This window comes from Sceloporus undulatus, chromosome 6, assembly GCF_019175285.1.
Source record: "Sceloporus undulatus isolate JIND9_A2432 ecotype Alabama chromosome 6, SceUnd_v1.1, whole genome shotgun sequence".
NCBI classification, from domain to species: domain Eukaryota; kingdom Metazoa; phylum Chordata; class Lepidosauria; order Squamata; family Phrynosomatidae; genus Sceloporus; species Sceloporus undulatus.
Genome location: NC_056527.1, coordinates 54,591,649 through 54,613,107, shown reverse-complemented (window position 1 = coordinate 54,613,107; position 21,459 = coordinate 54,591,649). Strand labels below are relative to the sequence as shown.

The 21,459-nt window shown below is 38.5% G+C and overlaps 1 protein-coding gene across 1 annotated transcript in view; it reads right to left on the bottom strand.

Moving 5' to 3' along the window:
- LOC121933014 (prostatic acid phosphatase-like) overlaps window positions 1-19,569 on the bottom strand; it is a 29,149-nt gene extending 9,580 nt beyond the window's left edge. Inside the window, exons 1-4 of the mRNA XM_042472203.1 lie at window positions 19,453-19,569; window positions 15,199-15,294; window positions 13,724-13,810; window positions 12,571-12,723 (exon numbers count right to left, since the gene is read on the bottom strand). Coding sequence (XP_042328137.1) covers window positions 12,571-12,723; window positions 13,724-13,810; window positions 15,199-15,294; window positions 19,453-19,569 — 453 coding nt within the window. The remainder of the gene's footprint in view (window positions 1-12,570; window positions 12,724-13,723; window positions 13,811-15,198; window positions 15,295-19,452) is intronic.
- Between the last annotated feature and the right edge of the window lie 1,890 nt (window positions 19,570-21,459).

The following is a 21,459-nucleotide window of genomic DNA, read 5'->3' as shown; positions in this document are numbered from 1 at the left end:
TTCTCTCCAGGAGGGAACCCACAAAAGCTCCTCTGTTTGGAGCACCACAGAAAAGCAAGCAAAAAACTCCCAGAATTCCATAGCAAAGAGCCAGACAAGAGTTAAAGCGGGGAGGGAATCTCACAACCTGAAGGCACACATTACATGCACACACACACAGGAGCAAAAGGGTGTCAAGCTGCCAAAAAGGGGAAATGGGATGACAGCAGAGGACTCTTCTTTTCTAACCGGTTTAAAGAGCTGCTATGGCTGCCGGGGCTCTGCCCTTGGCCCAGTCCCCTCCCTGGCAACTTGCTTTCCTTCGGCTTGAAGGGACCTCCATGGAGCTCCTCCTTCCCTCAAGGAAGAGGGGACCAGGGCAGAGAGCAAGAGGGAGAGGGTCTGGCTGCTTCTGCGGGGGGGCCTCTGGTGTCATGTCCAGCAGGGCTCCTGTGCTTGCAGCCTGCAGGAGGCAGGGATGGCAGGGATGCCCAGGACCTTCTCCTCTTTCTCTCCAGGAGGGAACCCACAAAAGCTCCTCTGTTTGGAGCACCACAGAAAAGCAAGCAAAAAACTCCCAGAATTCCATAGCAAAGAGCCAGACAAGAGTTAAAGCGGGGAGGGAAGCTCACAACCTGAAGGCACACATTACATGCACACACACAGGAGCAAAAGGGTGTCAAGCTGCCAAAAAGGGGAAATGGGATGACAGCAGAGGACTCTTCTTTTCTAACCGGTTTAAAGAGCTGCTATGGCTGCTGGGGCTCTGCCCTTGGTCCAGTCCCCTCCCTTTCCCTCCGCTTGAAGGGACCTCCGTGAAGCTCCCTTAATGCCCAGGCTGCCAAGGAGGGGACTCTGCCCTTGGCCCATCAAGTTACATAGGTTTTATCCTATTTTCTTCAAACATATGCCAGCATATGAAGCCCCAGCGTTTTATAGGGGCTTGCCTTCTTTCCCTCCCAAGAGAATCTTCGGAGGGAAGACTTCGCAGTGAGGCTGAGAAGCACTTTCCCGGCCAGAGTCCCTAGGCTTACTGAAATCCCCCACCTCCCTTCCCCATAGAAATCAATCCAAAAACTGAGTTTAAAAGGAGCAGAGGAGAGCCCTTTGGGTCTGCATCTGGGAGAGATTTTAAACTCCGTTTTTGGATTCTTTCCTATGGGGAAAGAGGGGAGAGAGAGAGATGGCAGGACATCCCCATAGCCAAGCATCCTCTGCTCCCCCCAGATGAAGACCCATAGGGCTCACTGCTCTTTAAGCTCCGTTTTTGGATTCTTTCCTATGGGGAAAGAGGGGAGAGGGAGAGATGGCAGGACAACCCCATAGCCAAGCATCCTCTGCTCCCCCCAGATGAAGACCCATAGGGCTCACTGCTCTTTTAAAACTCCGTTTTTGGGTTGATTCCTATGGGGAAGGGAGGTGAGGGATTTCAGTAAGCCGAGGGACTCAGGAGAGGCGAGCTCCATGGCCCAAGCCTCCCTTTTCCCTCTTTCCTGGGGGCAGCGCCTCTCCCGAGCCGTCCAACCACTGAGTGGCGACGTCATCAGAAGACAGCCCACAAAACTTAATACAGCAAACCGTTCTGAGAACGGTTTCAAGAAAAAGGAATCGCAGTGCGGTAAACTGCCGTTCTGATCCCGTTCTGATCACGTTTTGATTTCTAATGCAGTAATATCTGTTCCAGGAACGTTTTCATCACGTGATGATATGGAACGTTCTCAGAACGCAGTGCGATAATCTCCCAAGTGTCATGACTGCAAGCAAGTTTAGGCTTTGCCAAAGCTGAGGTAAATATTCACTGAGAAGTGCTTTTACACACCTATTACAGTCTGTTTAATTTTTTTCTCTTGCAGAATTGCAAGGAAGAAGGCAGAAGGAGGACTTGTTAAACTATAAAACAGATGGTTGTGCCCATTTAACAAAAAATAAAACTATGTCAGAGTGTTGGTCTTGATCTAGAGAGATCTAGGTTCAACTCCCCATCAAACCATAAAAGTCACTTGGGCTGCATCGGCACTGCAGAAATAATGCAGTTTGACAAGGCTTGAACTGCCATAACTACATACTATGGCATTCTTGGATTTGTAGTGGCCATAGAGATCTCTAACAGAGAAGGCTAAATGTCTCACAAAAATACAAATCCCAGGATACCATAGCATGGAGCCATGGTAGTTAAAGCTGATGATTTCAGCAGTGCGGATGCAGCCCTGGTGACCAATTACTATTTCTCAGCTAGACCTTACATGGTAGTTGTGAGAATAGAGTGCAGAGGAGGAAAGCTATGCATGCCACTTTGAGCTTATACAGGAGGAAAGGTGGAGTAAGAATGTAAATAAGAAATAAGTACATAGTTTTTTCCAAACAAGAGCTTTTCTCGCACAAAGTAACTTAAAACAGAATTTTGGCTGAGAAAGAATGGCAAATAATTTAGGTGCATATTTGTATGCATTTTTCTTAATACATGCATTTTGGCATACATTTGGATTTAATGTGTATTTATTTTATTGGTATAGTTTATTTTTACAAATATCTCTTTCTGATTAAAATAGTGTTTTGAGATTATCAATCAATCAATTTTATTAATGCTTAAGCCAAAGGCCATTCGCATGATTAATATATAAAACCGATAACAAAAATTCGATATTATAAAATGCTCCGTGAAATAACTAACATCCGAATTTTATACATTAAACATAATAAAATTCCAGACAATTAACTAAAACAACATTAAAAGCAACTTCAAAAATTAGATAAGATCATTCCTATGGCAATCAACTGCAGTGTCCGCTATAACTCTTGCCCAAATTTTGATTGCTGCTGAGGCAAACAGTGAAACCTTATAAGTTACCTTAGAATCAATATCAGACAAGAGATAAAATAATCTTTTCAGATGGAGTATTAGACTGTAAATTGGACAGAATAGATTCCATAAATTTAGTTCTTGGCTCAGTATATAGTGAGCAAAAAAGCAGATAATGAGGCAAATCCTTGATTTCTGGTGCTTCACAAATACATAAACAGGAATCCTTAGGTGTGTGTGAATATCTGCCATCAATCATAGCTGAGGACATTATTTGAAAACGGAGAGCTGTAAAGGCCTGCCTAAGCTTTGCGAATGTAAGCTTCCCTAGGTAAGCAGCCATCTGATGGTCCAGTTTATATAATCTAAACCATTTGGAAAATTTCGAGTTGTTAATAGCCTGCTTATCCAGATACACAACCTGGTTGAAAATATATTCACGAAGCTTCTCTCTTGAATTCCAGATAGAAGAATTATCAATTAGAGCAGGGTATGATTCAAGCAACCTATGGTATCTTAATCTCCAGACTTTGCAGCTTAGTAAATGTTGGAAACATAATTTAGGAAAAATCTTAACTGGAGAATCTTTTACAGATCTCCAGTAATTAAATAAAGTGAAATGAATATGAGCTCTGATGGAAGGGAAGCCAACCTCTGCCCGAACCAAAGCTGAAGGCGTGCCAAGTAGAAGTATAAGCAATTTCTTGCAAAATGTATTCTGGAGCGCCTCCAGTTTGACCAGTTGGGAATCATCGTTTCACAAATATGTGCAATTTTGTGTGCAACTAGAGGGTGGAATGGAATTGGAATATATTGAAAGGGAGCAGAGGGCTTGCTGGAGTCCCAAAGAAAAGGATTCTGAAATGCAACATTTGTTCCAAATACTGCTTGTTGTTGGTCTAGTCTACACCTTCCCTAGTTTTATCGTGAGAATTTTATAATTAATTCCAGATTTGAAGATTGCATATTCTGTTGCACAGCTCTCCTTACTGCCTTAAAAAACAACAGGTCTTCTGAAATTACACTGGCAATTCCATCTAAATGGGTAATCATGGGCCTGTCTTCATGGGCCAATTAAAGATCCTCTCCTTGTCGGTGAGGAAACCATATGATGCATGACCCAGAGCCCAGTTCTGGTGCAAACAGACTGGATGACAGCTGGTCCATTCTGCACCTGAATTGTGACATGACACCCTTAAAATGGATTTAGTGATGCAAAAATACATTACTCAGTGACCAAAAAGACATCACCCTTTGCTCCATATTTTCTTGGAAGACCCAGAGCACTATGTTTTCATGCTGGGTGGCTGTTTGGAACATGCCCCATTCCGCCACCTGGTGTGTCACTGCTGCTGCCAGCCACTCATTCTGCAGCAGCAGCAGAAACACCAGACATGTCAGCAGGATGCCCAACAGCCACCCAGCTTCATAATGGAGGGCCTCTGCAATAAGGGAGGGTCAGGGCAGCTCTGGGGCCAGGATACTCTGGCTTGCCCTGTGCTACTGCAGACAGGACCTAGGACAGGATCTAATGTAAAGTTAGAAGAGAAAAAAAAACTCCATTAGTACAAATGAGCTGGATATAACCCTTTTGAAAATGGTAGCTTACAAGGCAGTTTGCATAAGTGGCTTGTACTGCACAATTGAAAACTTTCCTGAGTACCTTGCATGCAGTAATCCTACAAATCTATTCCTACTAGCACCATAACACTATTGGGTTTAGATCTTAACTTAGCCGCTTTGATTGCCCTGCAGCAAAATGGGAAACAAATAAATGTTTTATTATTATTATTTATTTAACTACCACCTTGTAACATTGGCCTTCCAACATAGAACATTCATTAGCTGCAATCCTGCATGGTTTAGTGTAATGTAATAGTTTCGCATGCCAAACTACCCTATGCTGGGCCATTTACTATTCCTGAGACCTACCATAATGCTCCTGAAGGATCCACTCCATGACTTTTGTATGCCTGGAGGAGAGCACGGGGGAAGGAGTTGTGGGAGCATCTGGCTATGTCCCTGTAGCCAGATGCAAAATGATTACACAATCTGCTGAGGTCTACTGAGGAGCTCTAGAGGTCTCAGTGACTGAGGCACTAATTTCATGTTTGGCTATGGGACACAGCCAGACGGATCTGCAATGCTCCCTCATTCAGGCATGGAATGGTCATGTACAGCTTCAGCATCTCTATAATAGGTCTGTGGGGGCAGGTAGCTTTGGTTGCTGTGGAGGGATGAAGTGAACATCAGCCTCCGCAGTGACCAAAAATAAACACACAAGGCATAAAATTAACTTACACCTGCATATGCCACTAATAGGATGCCAACCACTGTGTTATTTGAGCTAAATGTATTTTTTTAAAACTGACCTTGAGAATAAATCAGGCAGAAAAAATAAGGAATAATATTATGACCCTAAATTGCTTGAAACTTCTGCCTGGAAAATATTTTCTAAGTGTGAAAGGACTTGCATTTATAATGTCTTTTAAGATAAAGGAAAAAAACCCTGGTATATCTTTTCCTCTCAAAAGATCATGATGTGATCTCTTGAGGAAGAAGCAAAGATGTCAAGGTTCTGGAAACATCACAGGGTAGTCTTTCAATACTTGTCTCCTTTTTTCTTTTTGACAGCTGAACTCTTTTGTAGCCAGCTGGATTGATTTAAACCAAGACAATCTAAAGCTATATTTCAATTATGGCATAAATTGACAAAAAAAGTTTTAAATCAGGTTTCCTATTTACGCTTCAGATATTTCTTTAAAAATAGCAAAGTACATAGTAATTGACTGATGTCTCCATTAACATGTTGATTACAACAGAATGTAGTTCATATAGCACTTAGTTGGGTGCATTTTACTTCATCAATATCAAGCATTTTGGTATTCATAATGCATTGCTTATTTAACAGGTATATTGCTTTTTACTTATGATTTGTCAAGTTACAAGTCAAGTTAGACATAGTAACTAGACATTAGCCACACATGCATATCACAATATGGATTTTTGTTTTCTTTCTTTATGTAGAAGTACAAGAACATCAAACAACGTAAATATTGGTCCAACAAATGATAAGATTTTTCCAGAAAGAAGGGCTGATCATTATCAGGGAGTTACCTTCTAGGAATCTTTATTTTAGTAGGTGACTAGATGACTATTTAATTATTTAAATTTTATTTCTTTTTTTTTAAATTATTTTATTGAGTCTTGCAATATATATACATTCATAAACAAATTTAGAAAGGAAAAAACATAAAAGAAAGACAAATAAAAAGAATATTAAAAAACTTACACATATTCTTATATTCCTCTTTCCCTTCCTCCATATTGCTTCCTTATTTCCAATATTATATTGTGTTTCTTCTTTTTCTTAAGCAACAAACTTGGACTGTCTATAATACTATCTTACACTTATATCTTTTCTTCAGTCCTTCTCTTCCGGTCTTACCTCCCACTATTATATCCATTCAGGTTAATCTATTACGGCCCTTCTATATATCTTCCTCGTTTCATATATCTGTTTTTCCAACTTCATCTCTCCACAATGTTTTCCTAAGCTTTTTGCTTTACTTATCTCAGACTATGTATTAATTCTCTATTTTTGAGTATTAACTTGCTCTTTTATTCTATTTATTTACAGAGTTGTCCTCACCCTTTATTTCTTTTGTTTCTTTTCTTTTCGATTTTTCTCTTGACTTATTACCCTTTGGAATCAATATTTTCATATATACACGGAGTAAATACAAGCTTGTTAATCTTTCCAGTATCTTTCTAAAACCATCTTTTTTCACAAAACTTCAACAATGATTTCCACGTTTCTTCAATATTGCTTTCATATTCATCTTCATTTCTTAATCTCATTGTAATCATGTCCATCTCAATTACATCTATAGCCTTTATTAGCCATTCATCTACCTCAATGTCACCCTGCTTCTTCCAATTTTTAGCAATTGTTATCCTAGCCGTTGTAATAAGATATAATACAGGTTTTAAATATTTCCTTATTTTCTTATCCACAATTATATTCAGAAGATAAGTTTCTGGTGTTAACGTAACCTTTATACCATATATTTCTCTTATAACTTTATATACTTCCCACCAAAACTTTTTAATTTTAGGGCACGTCCACCACATATGGAATAGGGACCCATATTGCTTTTTACATCTCCAACACATTGTTTCATTCGTATTATACATTTTCGCTATTCTTGCCGGTGGGAGGTACCATCTATGCAGCATCTTAATAAAATTCTCTTTTATATCCATGCACACTGTAAAGTCCAAATCCTTCCCCCACGCTCTTTCCCAATTTTCCAATTCTATATTTCTCCCAATATTTCTTGCCCATTCAATCATATTCGTTTTAATTGTCTCTTCTTCTAGCTCTATCTTTAAGCACAGTTTATATAATTTTGATATAAGTCCCCTGTTGTCTTTATCACTCCTTAATAATATTGCTTCTAACTCCGTCTTTTCCCTTGATATTCCCATATGTCTCATATCCTCATTGAATTTTCCCCATAGTTGTCTATATGTAAACCATCCTAGATCTATACTCTCCTGTTCTAGTTGTTCCTTGCTTTTCATTACAATCTTCCCATTCAAATTTTTCGTTAATTCCTCGTACCTCAACCATTCCTTTCCTCTTAATTTACTTCTTTTCATGAAGGCTTCCTGCGGTGAGGTCCATATTGGTAGGTGTCTATATAATTTCCCTTTATATTTCGCCCAAATTTTTAATAGTGTTCTCCTAATTATATGATCATTAAAAATTCTATTTTGCTTTAGTTTTCCATAACATAAATATGCATGCCATCCAAATTCAATATTAAATCCCTCTAAATTCAATAAATCTTCATTTTTAAGTTTAATCCATTCTAATATCCATTCCAGGCAGTTTGCATGAAAGTATACTTTTAGGTCGGGTACAGCCAATCCACCCCTCTCTCTCAAATCAGTCAAATTCTTCCACTTTATTCTCGGTTTTCTTCCGTTCCAAATGAATTTTTGAATATCCTTTTTCCATTGATTAAAAAATTTTTCACTTAGTATAATGGGTAAATTCTGAAAATAAAACATCATTTTTGGCAATACATTCATCTTAATTAATGAAATTTTCCCCATTAATGACAGTTTTAATTTGGACCAATTTACGAGTTTTGTTCTGATCTGTTGCCAAGTTTTTTTGTAATTATTATCAAAGAGCTCCGAATTTCTACTGGTCAATTCAATACCTAAGTACTTTATCTTTTTCTGTATTTGTATATTAGTTTCTTCTTGAAGTTTCCTCTTTTCCTTTTCCTCCATATTTAGCATTAACATAGCCGATTTACTTTTATTCAACTTTAATCCCGCCCACCTTCCATATTGCTCAATAGTTTCTATTACTTTCGGTATGCTCTTTGTTGGTTCTTCTACAACTAAGGCGATATCGTCTGCATATGCCAAAATCTTAATTTCATTTCCTTTTATTCTTGTGCCTTTTATTTGATTTTCCGCCCTTATTTTCTTGCATAAAATCTCCAGACACGTAATAAACAGAAGGGGGGAGAGGGGACAGCCTTGTCTCGTGCCCTTTTCAATTTTAAATTCCTCTGTTTTACTTCCATTTATTATTATTTTTGCTTTTTGATCCTTGTATATTTGTTTAATCCATAACAAAATGTTCTCTCCCCAATCTAATTTTTTAAAGAGCTGTAATAAAAATGTCAAATTTAGATTATCAAAAGCCTTTTCGGCATCTGCGAACAGAATCGTCGCTTCTTTCCCTGGATTTTTTTCATAAAATTCAATCAAATTTATAATTGTTCTCATGTGTTGTTTTGTATGTCTATTTGGGAGAAATCCACATTGATTTTGGTGTATCCAATTTCTAAGTATATTTTTTATTCGTTCCGCTATTATACTTGCAAAAATTTTGTAATCACAATTTAATAGGGATATCGGTCTATAATTTTGTTTATTGGTCTTATCCTTGTCTTCTTTCGGAATTAACACTATATTAGTCTCCTTCCAGGTGTCTGGGATTCCCTCTTCTCTTATCTTGTTTATCATTTTTAATAACAAGTCTTCTAAGTCTTGACTAAAGGTTTTATAAAATTCAGCTGAAAAGCCGCCTGGGCCCGGCGATTTCCCATTTTTCATTTTATTAATTGCTTGTTTAATTTCGTCCTTAGTAATATTATTGTTTAACTGTTTTCTCGCTTCTTCCGTTATATTTAGTTTTTCAATCTCTTTCAAGTATATTTGGATCTTCTTCTCTATCTCTTTACATTCTGGTTGCTTTTTATACAATTGTTGGAAATATTTCAGGAAAATTCTTTTAATATCTTTTAGCTCCGTATATGTTCCTTGTTCCTCCTTTATTTCATATATCATACTTTTTTCCTTTTTCTTTCTTACTTTCGTAGCCAAATACCTACCTATTTTATTTCCATATTCAAAATGTCTCTGTTTTAAAAATTTCATATTCTTACTTATTTCTTCGTTTGATTTACTTTCCAATTGTTTTTCAAGATTGTCAGTTTTTTCGTCAACTTTTTATTTTCTCCCTTAGATTTTATCAGTTCTTTCTCTAGTTGTTGAATCTTTTCTGATATTGCGATAATTTCATTTTTCCTCTCTCTTTTCTTTTCTGAACTTTTTTTAATTATAAATCCTCTTATCACTGCCTTCATTGCATCCCATATTACCTTTGTCTTCATATCTGGAACCAAGTTCTCTTTCATGTAAAATTTAATCTGTTCTCTGATCTGGTTCTTAATTCTTTCATCTTTTAATAAATTTTCATCTAATTTCCACGCAAATTCCGTCCTTCTTTGTTTTAATTCTAATATAATTTGATTGTGATCTGACATCTTATTAATCCTTATTTTTACATCTTTTATCTCGTGGATTATCTTCTTCGATATGAAAAACATGTCTATTCTCGAGGCCGAATTATGTGGATTTGAATAAAATGTATAGTCCTTTGAATTTTTAAATTTATATCTCCAGGGGTCGATTAAAGAAAAGTGTTCTTGTAGTTCAAAAAAATTGTTGGGAAGTTTCCCCTGTTGATCTTGAATCTTCTTTTTAGATTGTCTGTGTAATTTGGGTTCCAAAACGCCGTTCCAATCCCCCATATATATATACTGGTCATAGTCCTCCAGATTTTCTAATCGTTTGAGCAATTTCTTATAAAATTTTCCTTTGTTTTGTAATGGTCCATAAACATTTAATATCAGGGTCTTTTTTCCATTCCATTCAATTTCAATTCCAATATACCTTCCATTTTCGTCATTTATTTTTTCCTTGGCTGGAATATTATTCTTCACGTAGATAGCTACTCCGTTTTTCTTTTTCTTGTCTGCGCTTGTGAATGTTTGTCCCAATTTAGGGTTTCTAATATATTTAATATCTTGTATTCTTATCCTAGTTTCTTGGATGCTAATAATATCAAATTTTTCCTTTTCTAATTCATGAAATATCTTCTTTCTCTTAAATTTTGAGTTTATTCCCTTCACATTCCATGAAAGGAATTTCATTGTGTTTGACTTATTCTATGTAGTTCTATACCTCCGCTCCTTCTTCTTCTTCTCTTTCTTCTTCTTCTTCCTCTCCCTCTTCTTCTTCTTTTTGCCTTTCTTCCTCCAGCGCCGCCCTAATACTTTCCAATTCAATTTCTTTGTCTGTAATTTCTAACTGAATTATCTCTATTCAGTTGTTGGTAGTGCTTTTCAGACATCAAGGGAAGGGTGGATGAACAAAGATGGGCTGAATAAAGATGTTTGCTGGTACAGGTATGAAATCACAACAAGCCTTATAACCAGGGAGGGGATAGAGCCCCCAGGCTGCTTTTGGTTTCCATATAACAAAGAAGAAGGTGTTTGGTGCTTTGAAACTATCATGAACATGAAGTAACATTATTTCTAATTTTGCCTCTGCATTGCTGTACAGTTTTTTAAAAAAAAAAATCAGCTCTTTTAAAATCCATCCTGTTTTGTGATGATGGGATATAATGAAGACAAAAGATTTACCTGCTGAATGCTTTAAAAACCTGCTCTGCAGGTATTAAAACCATCTTCTATCAGAGATAAATTTAGTTAATATGAGCGGCTCCTCGTGTAACAACCAGCCTGTATTTCTAGATTCAACACTACACTGTTCCTCTTTAGTGTTTATTTATAGGGACTCAAGGAGGCTAACAGCAAATTTAAAACAGTACACATTAAAAACAGTGCAGAAGCATTAAAAAGTGTAAAGTTTAAAAAACAATTAACAATTCATAAAGTTAAAAACATCACACATTAAAATATTAAACTGTACTGAAAACCATATACAACCCTTGACATTGGAATTGCACAAGATTTAAAAAGCCTAATGTATCAGTTTGAAAAAGCCTGACAGCACAAAATGTATCTACCCGCCACCAAAAGGGATGGAGCCATCCTGGCTTCTCTAGGGAGAGAGTTCCAGAGTTTGGGAGCAGCCACCAAGAAGGCCCTCTCCCTTGTTCCCACCAAAAGAGTTTGAGGAGGTGGTGGGAGTGAGAGAAAGGTCTCTCCAGATGATCTTAGCACTCTAATTGGGCTCATAAAGGGAGATATGGCCCTTCAAATAACCTGGACCCAAGCTGTATAGAGTTTTATAGGTTAAAAGCAGCACTTTGAATTGTGGCCAGAAATGGACTGGCAGCTGTTGCAACAAGGGAACTGTGTGCTACCTGTAGCCAACCCTAGTTAAAAACCTTCCTCTATATCTTTGGGGCAACTGAAATTTCTGAGCACTTTTCCAAGGGAGCCCTTCATAGAGTGCGTTACAGTAATCCCAATGGGATGTAACCAAGGCATCTTTCCCAGAACAAACCTGAATGGAACAACCTGGTCCTTACTTGCAGTCTGCCTCTCACTGAAACCTGGGGTGGTTTTGGAGTAGGAGGGTATCTCACGGGTTTAGATTGTGCGATTAACGTTGGAAGCACATCAACAAAAGGTAGGCTGACCATATTTTGTTGAGGCAAAACTAGGATGTTGGGATGTCAAAACAGGGATGGGTTTATGTAATATTCTGCACTCACGAAAAGTAAGATGATAATAAAGGTTTTATTACATACACATATTGCTCTAACAATTATTCTTCGGTGACAGAAACCATACAAAATTTTAGGTAGATGTAGAGGGGAGACTGTATTTTACCACAATCATACCATGAATATTTCTGTGATGAAGTAATGTTACAAATTTTGGTCTTTCAACACCATATCATAAAACATCTCACACTCCATGACACATTTTTTGTTGAGTCCCACAGTTTCAAACAGGGATTGTCAAACCATTTTGCAACATAATGGGATTTTACTTCAAAAGGGGACAAAATTGCTATTTATATTAAAACATCAGGATGCTCTGGAGGTATGAAAGAAAGGGTACTGTTTCATTTAAAATGTAATGTATGGTCAGCCTAACCAAAGGTATCCTTCCTGTTTCCTACTTAAGAAAAACAAACAACAAGCAAAAACGTGTTGAGTTGGGAGGCAGAGAAAAATGGAAGATTTAATTATGTTAAAAAGTTTAATAAAATGTCCTTTGTTAATTCTGTTTACAAATCAGTTCTAGAAATGGACAAGTTGTTAGTGAGAGAGAGACATATGGATGACATGCTATTGCATATAATGAAATTACTTTGTATTGAAGTAGAGGTGGAAAGGAAAATTAATGAAAATGATCCAGATGTTAGCTGACTGACAGAGAGGGAGGGGTGGATTAACACAGAATTTGATATTTATTCATAGATCTCTTCTTTGTACTTACAAAATCTCGATACAGGGGTACCACATGTACTGGGATGGGCTGCCACAGGATGTGGGGATTCCAGATCTGGTTGCCAGTTGGAGGATAAAGGGCTGCAAGAGTGGCCAGGGAACTCATGATTGTGCGATCATAGTCTGTACTGACGAAGAAATTCTAAAAATGAAAAGACAAATAAAAACATTGATTGATAATATTTCACCAAGCAGCACAACGTGATAGCTGTTGCCCTTAGCAGTTCTGCCTTTTGTGAAATATTAAAGTTGTATGTATCCCATCCAAAACTGTTGGTAAATATAAATCAGAGTTTAAAAAAATACTTTTTTGTTGCACTAATAATTTCAGAATTTGGCTGGAATCCTGGAAACATATTTTTATTAGTCTCCCAGAATTAACATTATCAAGCTTTGGTATAAACCGTTTAGTTTAAACTCAGAACATGCTTCCTCTAGTTTTTCATTTTTATTTTGAGAATTAATAGTACAACTCTTTGTTTGTATGCCCAGTTCTCCACTTAAATAAGCTGAAATCATACCTAACATTGATAAGCTTGTAAGCAATTTGAGAAGTAGCAGAAGAGTGTACATAAGATTTCTGTCCTGAATTTGCCAGACTGCACAATATCAGACCACATAGGGGGCATATATGTGTGTGTAAAGATGGTGAAACAGAGCAAAACCTTCAATTAGTTGTCTTTAGGATGATATAAAGTTAATACAGAATCAAAGCTAACTATTCAGTCAGTGGAATGAGCAGGGTTGTCATGTGTCCTCTTTTCTCAAATATGTTCTCTTTTCCAGAGCAAAAATTATGTCTGGCTGGATATTTAAAATGTCTGCTGCTGCTTCACCTCCTGTCCATTGATTCTTCCTCTTCATTGCCATCTTGGAGAATCTCTAGGAATCTCCAGGTCCTCCAGTGCAACTCTGTGGTCAACATCTGCCAGAGGTTGATCATAAAATCATGCTGGAGGTTCTACAAATGCCAAGAGAAGTGTTTTCTCTATGAACTCCTAGGATCTCCAGCACAACTCTCTGGTCAACCTCTGGCAGAGTTGAGTTGGAGGACCTAGAGATTCCTAGAGGGAGCATATTAATCAAAACTGCAAAAGTGAAAGCCACAAATGTGGAGGGCTAACTGTATATATAATACTTGCCTCTTCACGCTTATATTCAAAGCTAAGGAATTTTGCATATCTTCTCCGTAGATACAGTCCAAGCTCATATTGTGCTTGTATTCCAATCTGTATGAGGATAATGACAGTGGTATGAGCCATCTTGAAATGGTTTCAGAATATTAGTATTATTCTCTTTCAATTAATTTTAAAACACAGCGACTTAACCTTTACAAAAACAAACATGTCTATGGTGATATCTGCATAGGTCAGAATACTTCAGAAGCAGCCTCAACCTCCTCACTATATGCTTAGTGTCAAAGACATGGCTGGGCACCTCGATCTGACCTCTGAGTAAGTGACTCATTGTGGTGGCAGTGGGCAGAAGAACAGGACACATTGTAAACAGCTAACCAGCATTGCAATGGAGCACTCCAGATTTTCTGGGAAGATCTAGAACAAAAGATTTTTAACACATTACAAGGGCATTATGCAGCGGGTGTGGTGCTGGAATGGCCAGACATCATTGAGACTGTTCACAGCAGAACCAGAGTTTGGGCTGTGTGTTGTCTGAACTCCCCAATGTGAGGACATTTGGCCTGTGTAGACAGGGCCCATGTCAGGGAAATTGTTCATAGCATCTACAGTGCAACTAAGACAAAAGAATGGTAGACAGATTTTCACTCTTTGAGAAGGCAACAGTCCCAGGAATAGAATCCAAGATTTTCCAAATTGGAATTACTATTTCTGTAAAGGTCTAGATCCAAAGACCTTTCTCCTCTTGGGAATACTCCTAATGCAAGCTGAATTTTATATGTCTCAAAATGCATCTAACTCTGAATTTGAATAAATTATTTCCCCCCTCAGAATCTGGTGTTCCCCAGCCCTGGATGGATCCCCTTTTTATCCAGTACTGGTTAAAGATAAGCCCCAGAGAATGGAACATGATCCCCAAACCATCCATTTGTGCCTCTGACCTGTCAACAAGAGCCCAGCAGGTTTCAGGTGGAATGCAGCCTCCAAAATTGAAGCACTTTATACTGTGTATTTTTTGAAGATTATTCACAGTTTTGGGCTTATTCTGCACACCATTTGTACATTTTTCAAGCACAGGAAACAGCATTTTCTGTATTGTGACTAATATTTTTGCACAGAAATATTATTTTCCACGCAGAAAACACTGTTTTTTGTGCAGAAGTAATGTAGCTGGAGACTTATTCTGAGCCAAATTTACATGTGCCTTATTTTTTGCACAGAGCAGTTTCTGTGCAGGAAACAGCACAACAATATTTCTGCACAAAAATACATTTTCTAACCATTTGTCATATAATTTCACATATTCCTTCCATCTTTCCAACTCTTTAGTCATTAAGATTTTACCCTTAAAGGTGATTGCTGTTTGATTGGGGTAAGATGTTTTCCTTTTCATTTATAAATAGTGTTATATGCTAATACGTGGACAATTATATATCCATAGTCAGAAGTCTAATCTCTCCTGTCATCATTTTTTCACATACCTTAGTAAGTTGTCCATATCCTTGGGGCCAGTCACTTTCTTTATGTGGATCATTTGGGAAGCCTTCAAGGGGAGTTCGATCTCCGTGCCGAAAGATCTGTAAAATAGTATAAAGATTGCATTAGCTCAATTATATAATATTCCAATATCTGGAGTCTTTGTGACAATCACAAAAAGTTCCAAGGAATGATATGAACAGGCAGGCAAATAGTTGGTTGAGAGGTAGATGAGGTCTGAGAGAGATGGAACTAAAAGGGAGGAAGAAAGACAAGCATCTCAAAGAAGAAATGGATCACACACAAAAAAAGAAGACACCAGTTTGTCTAAAAGTTGCATGTGCTCATTTATATTCATTCAAATTCAGGAAGAATTACAATAATTTAAATCAAAATAACAGCGACATCATAGTTGGGATCTGAATGCTGACTATATGCATCTTGACTAATATGCAAGATACAAAAACTAAGAAGTCTGACTTCATCCGTCATATTTAGCTAGGTACAGTTGGACTGTCATTTGATTGAAAAGCTGGCTCAAACAGCAGAAGTGAAAAGGAAGGATTTGACAAAGCAGGTGGGTTTTTTTGTTGTTTAAAAAAATCCCTTTTTGCACAGTCAAAGAGACTAATGGTCTCAGAACTGCAATTCAGCACAAAAGCAGAAATTATCTGGCAAAAGCCTGGCACTTCTCCAACATGCATTGTGTTCCTGAAAGGGAGAAAGAAGAACATTTATTCTTCAGTCATTTCTTTGCTGAGGATTCATTTTGTGTTATTGTTTGCTTGCACAGGAGATGTAAATGGACTTCTTTCTGGCACATCCTTTCATCATATCCTTTCAAAGCAGTAAATATTCTCACAGGGAAAGGTGTAGTGAACACATTCACATAGCCCGAAAGAATACTTTTAAATCTTTTGTCCCAGCCATGATGGCTGTAGCTGGCATCTGAAGGATAGTAAAGGAACTTTTAGCAGTCTTTCTTCTTGTCAAGGTTTAGCTGCCACGAACTGCTTTCTGAATCTGCCCCGTTCAGATGAGCTACACTACAAGTCATTAGCCATAAAAAATGGCTCCAGATCTGTCTCCAAATCTGTCAAAACATCAGGAACAAACTCTTCTAGAACATGGCCTGAGAAACCCAGGGTGGGGGTCCTAGAACCAAACCTCAGCAGATAACAAGGGGCCACTGTATAACAATTATTTTAAAACAATGTCTAAAGCTAAAAATGTTAAAATTCATTGAGAAACTGTATACAATACATAAAAACATTAGCACACTTCATTAAAACAGTTCCAGTGAGAAGAAAAATGGGAGGTATCTCAAGAAACCAGGATGGATGACTAATGAACTTTCAACTGAGCTAAGTTTTAAATGGAACATGTATAAGAAACGGAAAAATGGGGAAATCACCAAAGAGGAATTCAAACAAATAGCGAGCATGTGTAGGGGTAAAGTCAGGAAAGTTAAAGTGCAGCATGAACTCAGGCTTGCTAGAAAGGTTAAGAACAATAAAAAGGGCTTTTTTGGGTATGTCCACAACAAAAGGAAGAAGAAGGAAATGGTAGGGCCACTGAGTGGAGAAGATTGCAAAATGCTAACAGGGGACAGAGAAAAGGCAGAATTACTCAACACCTTCTTTGCCTCAGTCTTCTCAGAAAAGGCAAAGGGTGCTCAGCTTGAGGAAAAAGGACACAGGAACAGTCCAGAATATACTTTTTGTATCATGCGTTGTCCATGGATTTTTACAACTGGATATTTTTCAACTGGATTGTATTACCTCTACTCCTAGAGTATGAGCCAATTTAAATTTATATACCCAGTGTGCCATGCTCCAAACACATGTGCTAGGAACAATCCCACTGAAAGCAGTGGGACTTCAGAGCAGTTATACATAAGGCAAGGGCTGTAGAGATTCCACTCATTGTCATGTAATAATGCAAGCAGATTTATGTTTTTCTGGACATGAATTTCACTATGTTCAATAGTTGTTGATTCTATACCTTGTCATTTACCTGAAAGATAAGCAGGAATTTTTTCCTGCAATCTGTAGGACATTGTGCATGTTGACCTGCTGATGGTTTTTCTCTGCACCTTTTTAAAATGCTAATGATCTCATTTTTTATTTCAAACAAAAAAGTTTGGAGAGCAGGTTGAAGGTTCCCCCATGGTCTGCATCAAGGCTGGGCAAAGGGCCCCAAGGCTTTGTGGCCCTCAACCCTTCTAGAATCCCCAAGACTGTCCTTTTTTATGGCCAAAAATAGAAGATGAATTGGGAAGTTTCCAGGTGTGGAAATTCCCCCTTTTAACAGGGTGAAGACACCCATCTACCCTGCTGCATTGTTTAACATAAAAAAGTACCCATTTTTCAAAATGAGAAGTTAGCTTCCAAGGTTTTTGTTTTGTGGCATTTTGGCAGTTCCTACAAACATTAGAATGGTCCAGAGGAGAAAAATGACCCCAGACCCATTGCAATTTCCCACCCTTGGAATACAAAAATGAGGGGAAGGTGCAGTCATATGTAGCCCCTGAAAACCCCAAACTAGCTGAAAATGGCAACCATATATGATCCCACTCCAGTGTACCATTTGGGACCTGTATTCCCTTGCATCTGTTGATTCTGTACAGTCTGGTGAAGCAGGGTGCTTCTATCAACTGACACCCACAGTCTTGTTTTCAAAACTCTTTCGACTATTTTCCAGAATAATGTCACAAAAGATCTGGTTCACCTTCACAAAGAATAGCTGCATTGTAGACACCCTTAGCAATATTTCACCAACCTGATAAGCAACTGTGGTGATGAGGGGAACAGAAGGGAAGCAAATGTGTTCTAGCGCTCTTGTTCACAGAAGAACTAATTTTACCAGGGACACGCAGTGACAAAGAAGAACTGTCCCTAGTCAATGGGAAGAACTGAAATGTATCTCATCAAAGTGTGGGTGACCTTAGGGCCAATTTTGTGATGAATTAAACTTTAAAGGTTAAAGTGATGATGGCCCCTGGCAAATGTGGGATAATTTGCTTCACAGATTTGGGTATTGCTCAGGCAAAGTATCTTGAAGACATTTTGTTTCAGAGAAATGCTTTCGGATTTTTCTTTTCTCTAATGATCCAAAAAAGAAAGAAAGAAAGAATAAAGAGAGAAAGAGAGAAAGGAAAGAAAAGAAAAAGAAGAAGCCACTTAGAGATTTTTCTCCAAATAGTTTCCACCCATGTTTTGGTGGCAGTTGCCAGTATAGGCCCCTCTCCTTCTGTAAAATGGCTTTACATTCAGGACATTGGGGATGAAATGGTGGACAGGGCGCAAGAGTTGTTGACTGTAGTCAGTATCAGTCCAACAGTTAGGCAGACTGTGGTGGCCATGGAGATTTATTTATTAAAATACTTGCATCCCACCCTATATTCAAAGAACTTAGAGTGGTGGGAGAGTGCTAAGAGGAGCAATTTGTCATGCTCTCTGCTCCCATCAACCTGCCACTGCTCATGAGAATCCTTCTCTCCGAAGCTCAGTCTCCAGGGTCTAAATTTCTGGCCATGAGGAGTGAATAGAGCCAGGGATTCTGCGCAGACTTCACCTGTGCCAGCATCTGGTAGCAGACCCTAGCCACAGTACCACCCCTGAGGGTGAATGCTCCAGATGCAGGAATTTGTGCCTGCCTTTCACAGGAAGCAAGTGATGAAGGGAAGAAAGCACATAGGCAGATAGGCAAACAGTGACATATTCATCTATAATCCATTATCAGTTACATTATAGCCTGCCTTTCTTCCAATAAACTAAGGGTGGCATTCATTGTTTTCCTCTTCCTCCCCACTTTATTTTCACAACCACCCTGGGAGGCAGATCAAGCTGTGAGAGAATGACTTGCCCATGATCACTTGTTGAGTTTCATTGCAACCAGACTTTTAGTCTCCCAAAATCCAAGACCTGTACAATCTGTCACTCCCCAAGCTGATGGTGCACAAATTGGATAAAATGGCCCCATCAATACCTGATTCCCCTTCTGTTATTACATTGTGCCTGGGATTACAGAAACGGCAGAGCTTGTTGAAGTCACCTTTTGGGAGTATACTTCCCAGAAGTCCCCAACCAGCATAGCCAATGGCCATTTCAGCTGGGAGATGTAGTCCAGAAACATGACTTTGCAGGCTCCGAGAAGCAGGGGAGCATTGGCTTGCTCATAGTGGCAGGGGGAGAGGGGATCACAGGCTGTGCAGGTTCGCCATAGCCAGATATTAAATAAAGCATGTATGTACTTACTATAACAGCACACTTCAGTTCTCTTCCAGTGACACTTTGAAGAAGAAAAAGGGAGAAGAGACTTAGGCAGGAGAAGACCAGAGTTTTGGGTTTGCATGCTAGCTTTGTTACTCCCATTATGGCAGCTGTACTAAAAAAAGAAAATCTTCCTCAGGATTTAAGAGGATGCATACAAGACTCTCCCTTTTAAAAGAAAGCAGAGATGAAGGTGTTCTATTCATCTGAAGTATGTGAAGGCTTGGAATCCAGTTGTGTAACTGGGGAATTCTCCAAACCGTTTGAAAAATGATTTTAACTATATCTACATCTACATCAAATGGCATTTAAACTGCAGTAACAATGGCAATATAAATACAATTCCAAGCACACTGAATGTGCACGTAATGCCATTGTAGCAGCAGTGCCAAGGATTGTATTTCTGGAAGTCTCAATGAAATGTGTTAGATTTACTTCTGGATAAACATGATTTGAACTGCACTGTGCAACTGATCACATTTTTATTGTTTTTTTAATTACTTAACTCACAAGTAGTGTTCTTGTTCTTGTTGAATGGGGGCAATGTTCTTGTTGTAACAGGTTATATATGCACTTTGTTCTATGTGACCAGTAGCTTAGCATTTTCTCTAATTAAGGTTTTAGGTTTTTGTTTTGTTTTTTAAAGTCAAACTAAGTGGTATAGAAATCACATAGATAAGGGTTATACCTGCAGCTATCACATCCAAAGCAAGGAAAGTTACCATTTAAATATAGCATGTAGTCTGGCATCACGTCCCATATTTACAAGAGCAGAAGCTAGACTTATGATCTTATAATTTTGGGGATTCACATTTATAATTGTTAATGGCCAAACATCTTTCCTTTCCAAGATGTTGCAGATCAGGATGTTGGGAAATGATGACTGCAGTGCTCTCCTAGTCCCAGGGCATACCGAGACAAGCAGCTGTAGTCTCTCCAGCTACTTTTCCCAACCCTTCCTGCAACCAAGCGAGCACTGCATTCATCATTTCCCAGCATCCTGATCTGCTGTACCTTGACAGCTCTCCATTTGTGGCACTGCCTGGCTTGATAGGTTTTTGGGGGGGGGGGGTGTGGGTGGCATCTGCTGGATGCTATCACACAGGAGGTAAGTATGTATCATAAAAATGTGATTAAAATGTGGTAATAGTGCGAATGGGGGGGGACGATTATCACACTCCCATGTGCTTCTCCCATTCTTGTCCATGCGTAAACTGTAATGGACACATCTTTGGGTAATAATGGAAACTCCCTGATGTAACTCTTAGGACATCCTGGACATGCAAGATTCTGCAGAAGGCTGTCTAAAGGCCACCTCTCCACCTAAAGGCATAATCTATTTCTGTCTAATCCTGTGACAAGGCCAGCCTGTTTTAAAACACTTGTGACAAAAGATGTTGTTGACAAAAAATGAACGCCAGCATACTGGTTACGGAGTGGGTATAACCAGCTCTTACTGATCTGAAATTTTCAAAGCAAATGAGATCCATTTCCTAGTAGTTATGGCAACAACAGGCAGGCAGTTTGAAACTCATGAGAAATAAACAAGGGGTTCCTGGACCATAATTGTCCACTTTTACCAGGGACAAAATGTGGAACAAATTCAAGACCAAACTGTAGGACAACTGCAGGACAAAACTCAGCCCAAAATGTAGGACATTGAAGAAAAATGGTGGACCTTAAATGTCCTACATTTTGAGCTGAGTTTTGTCCTGCAGTTGCCCTACAGTTTGGTCTTGAATTTGTCCTACATTTTGTCCCTGGTAAAAGTGGACAATTATGGCAGCCCTATTCCTGGTAAATGTAAGAGTTGAATATGCTTTACGTGATATGTTGCTGAGCATCTTGGGTGTTGTCTACAATGGCAAAAGTGCAGTTTCTCCCTATTTTGAGCCTCAGCTGTTTATATAATACATAAGGCCAAAACAGGATGAAATCAGGATGAAGCCACCCTCTGGGATGAAAAACCAGAGCAAAAATTCCCCTTTTACT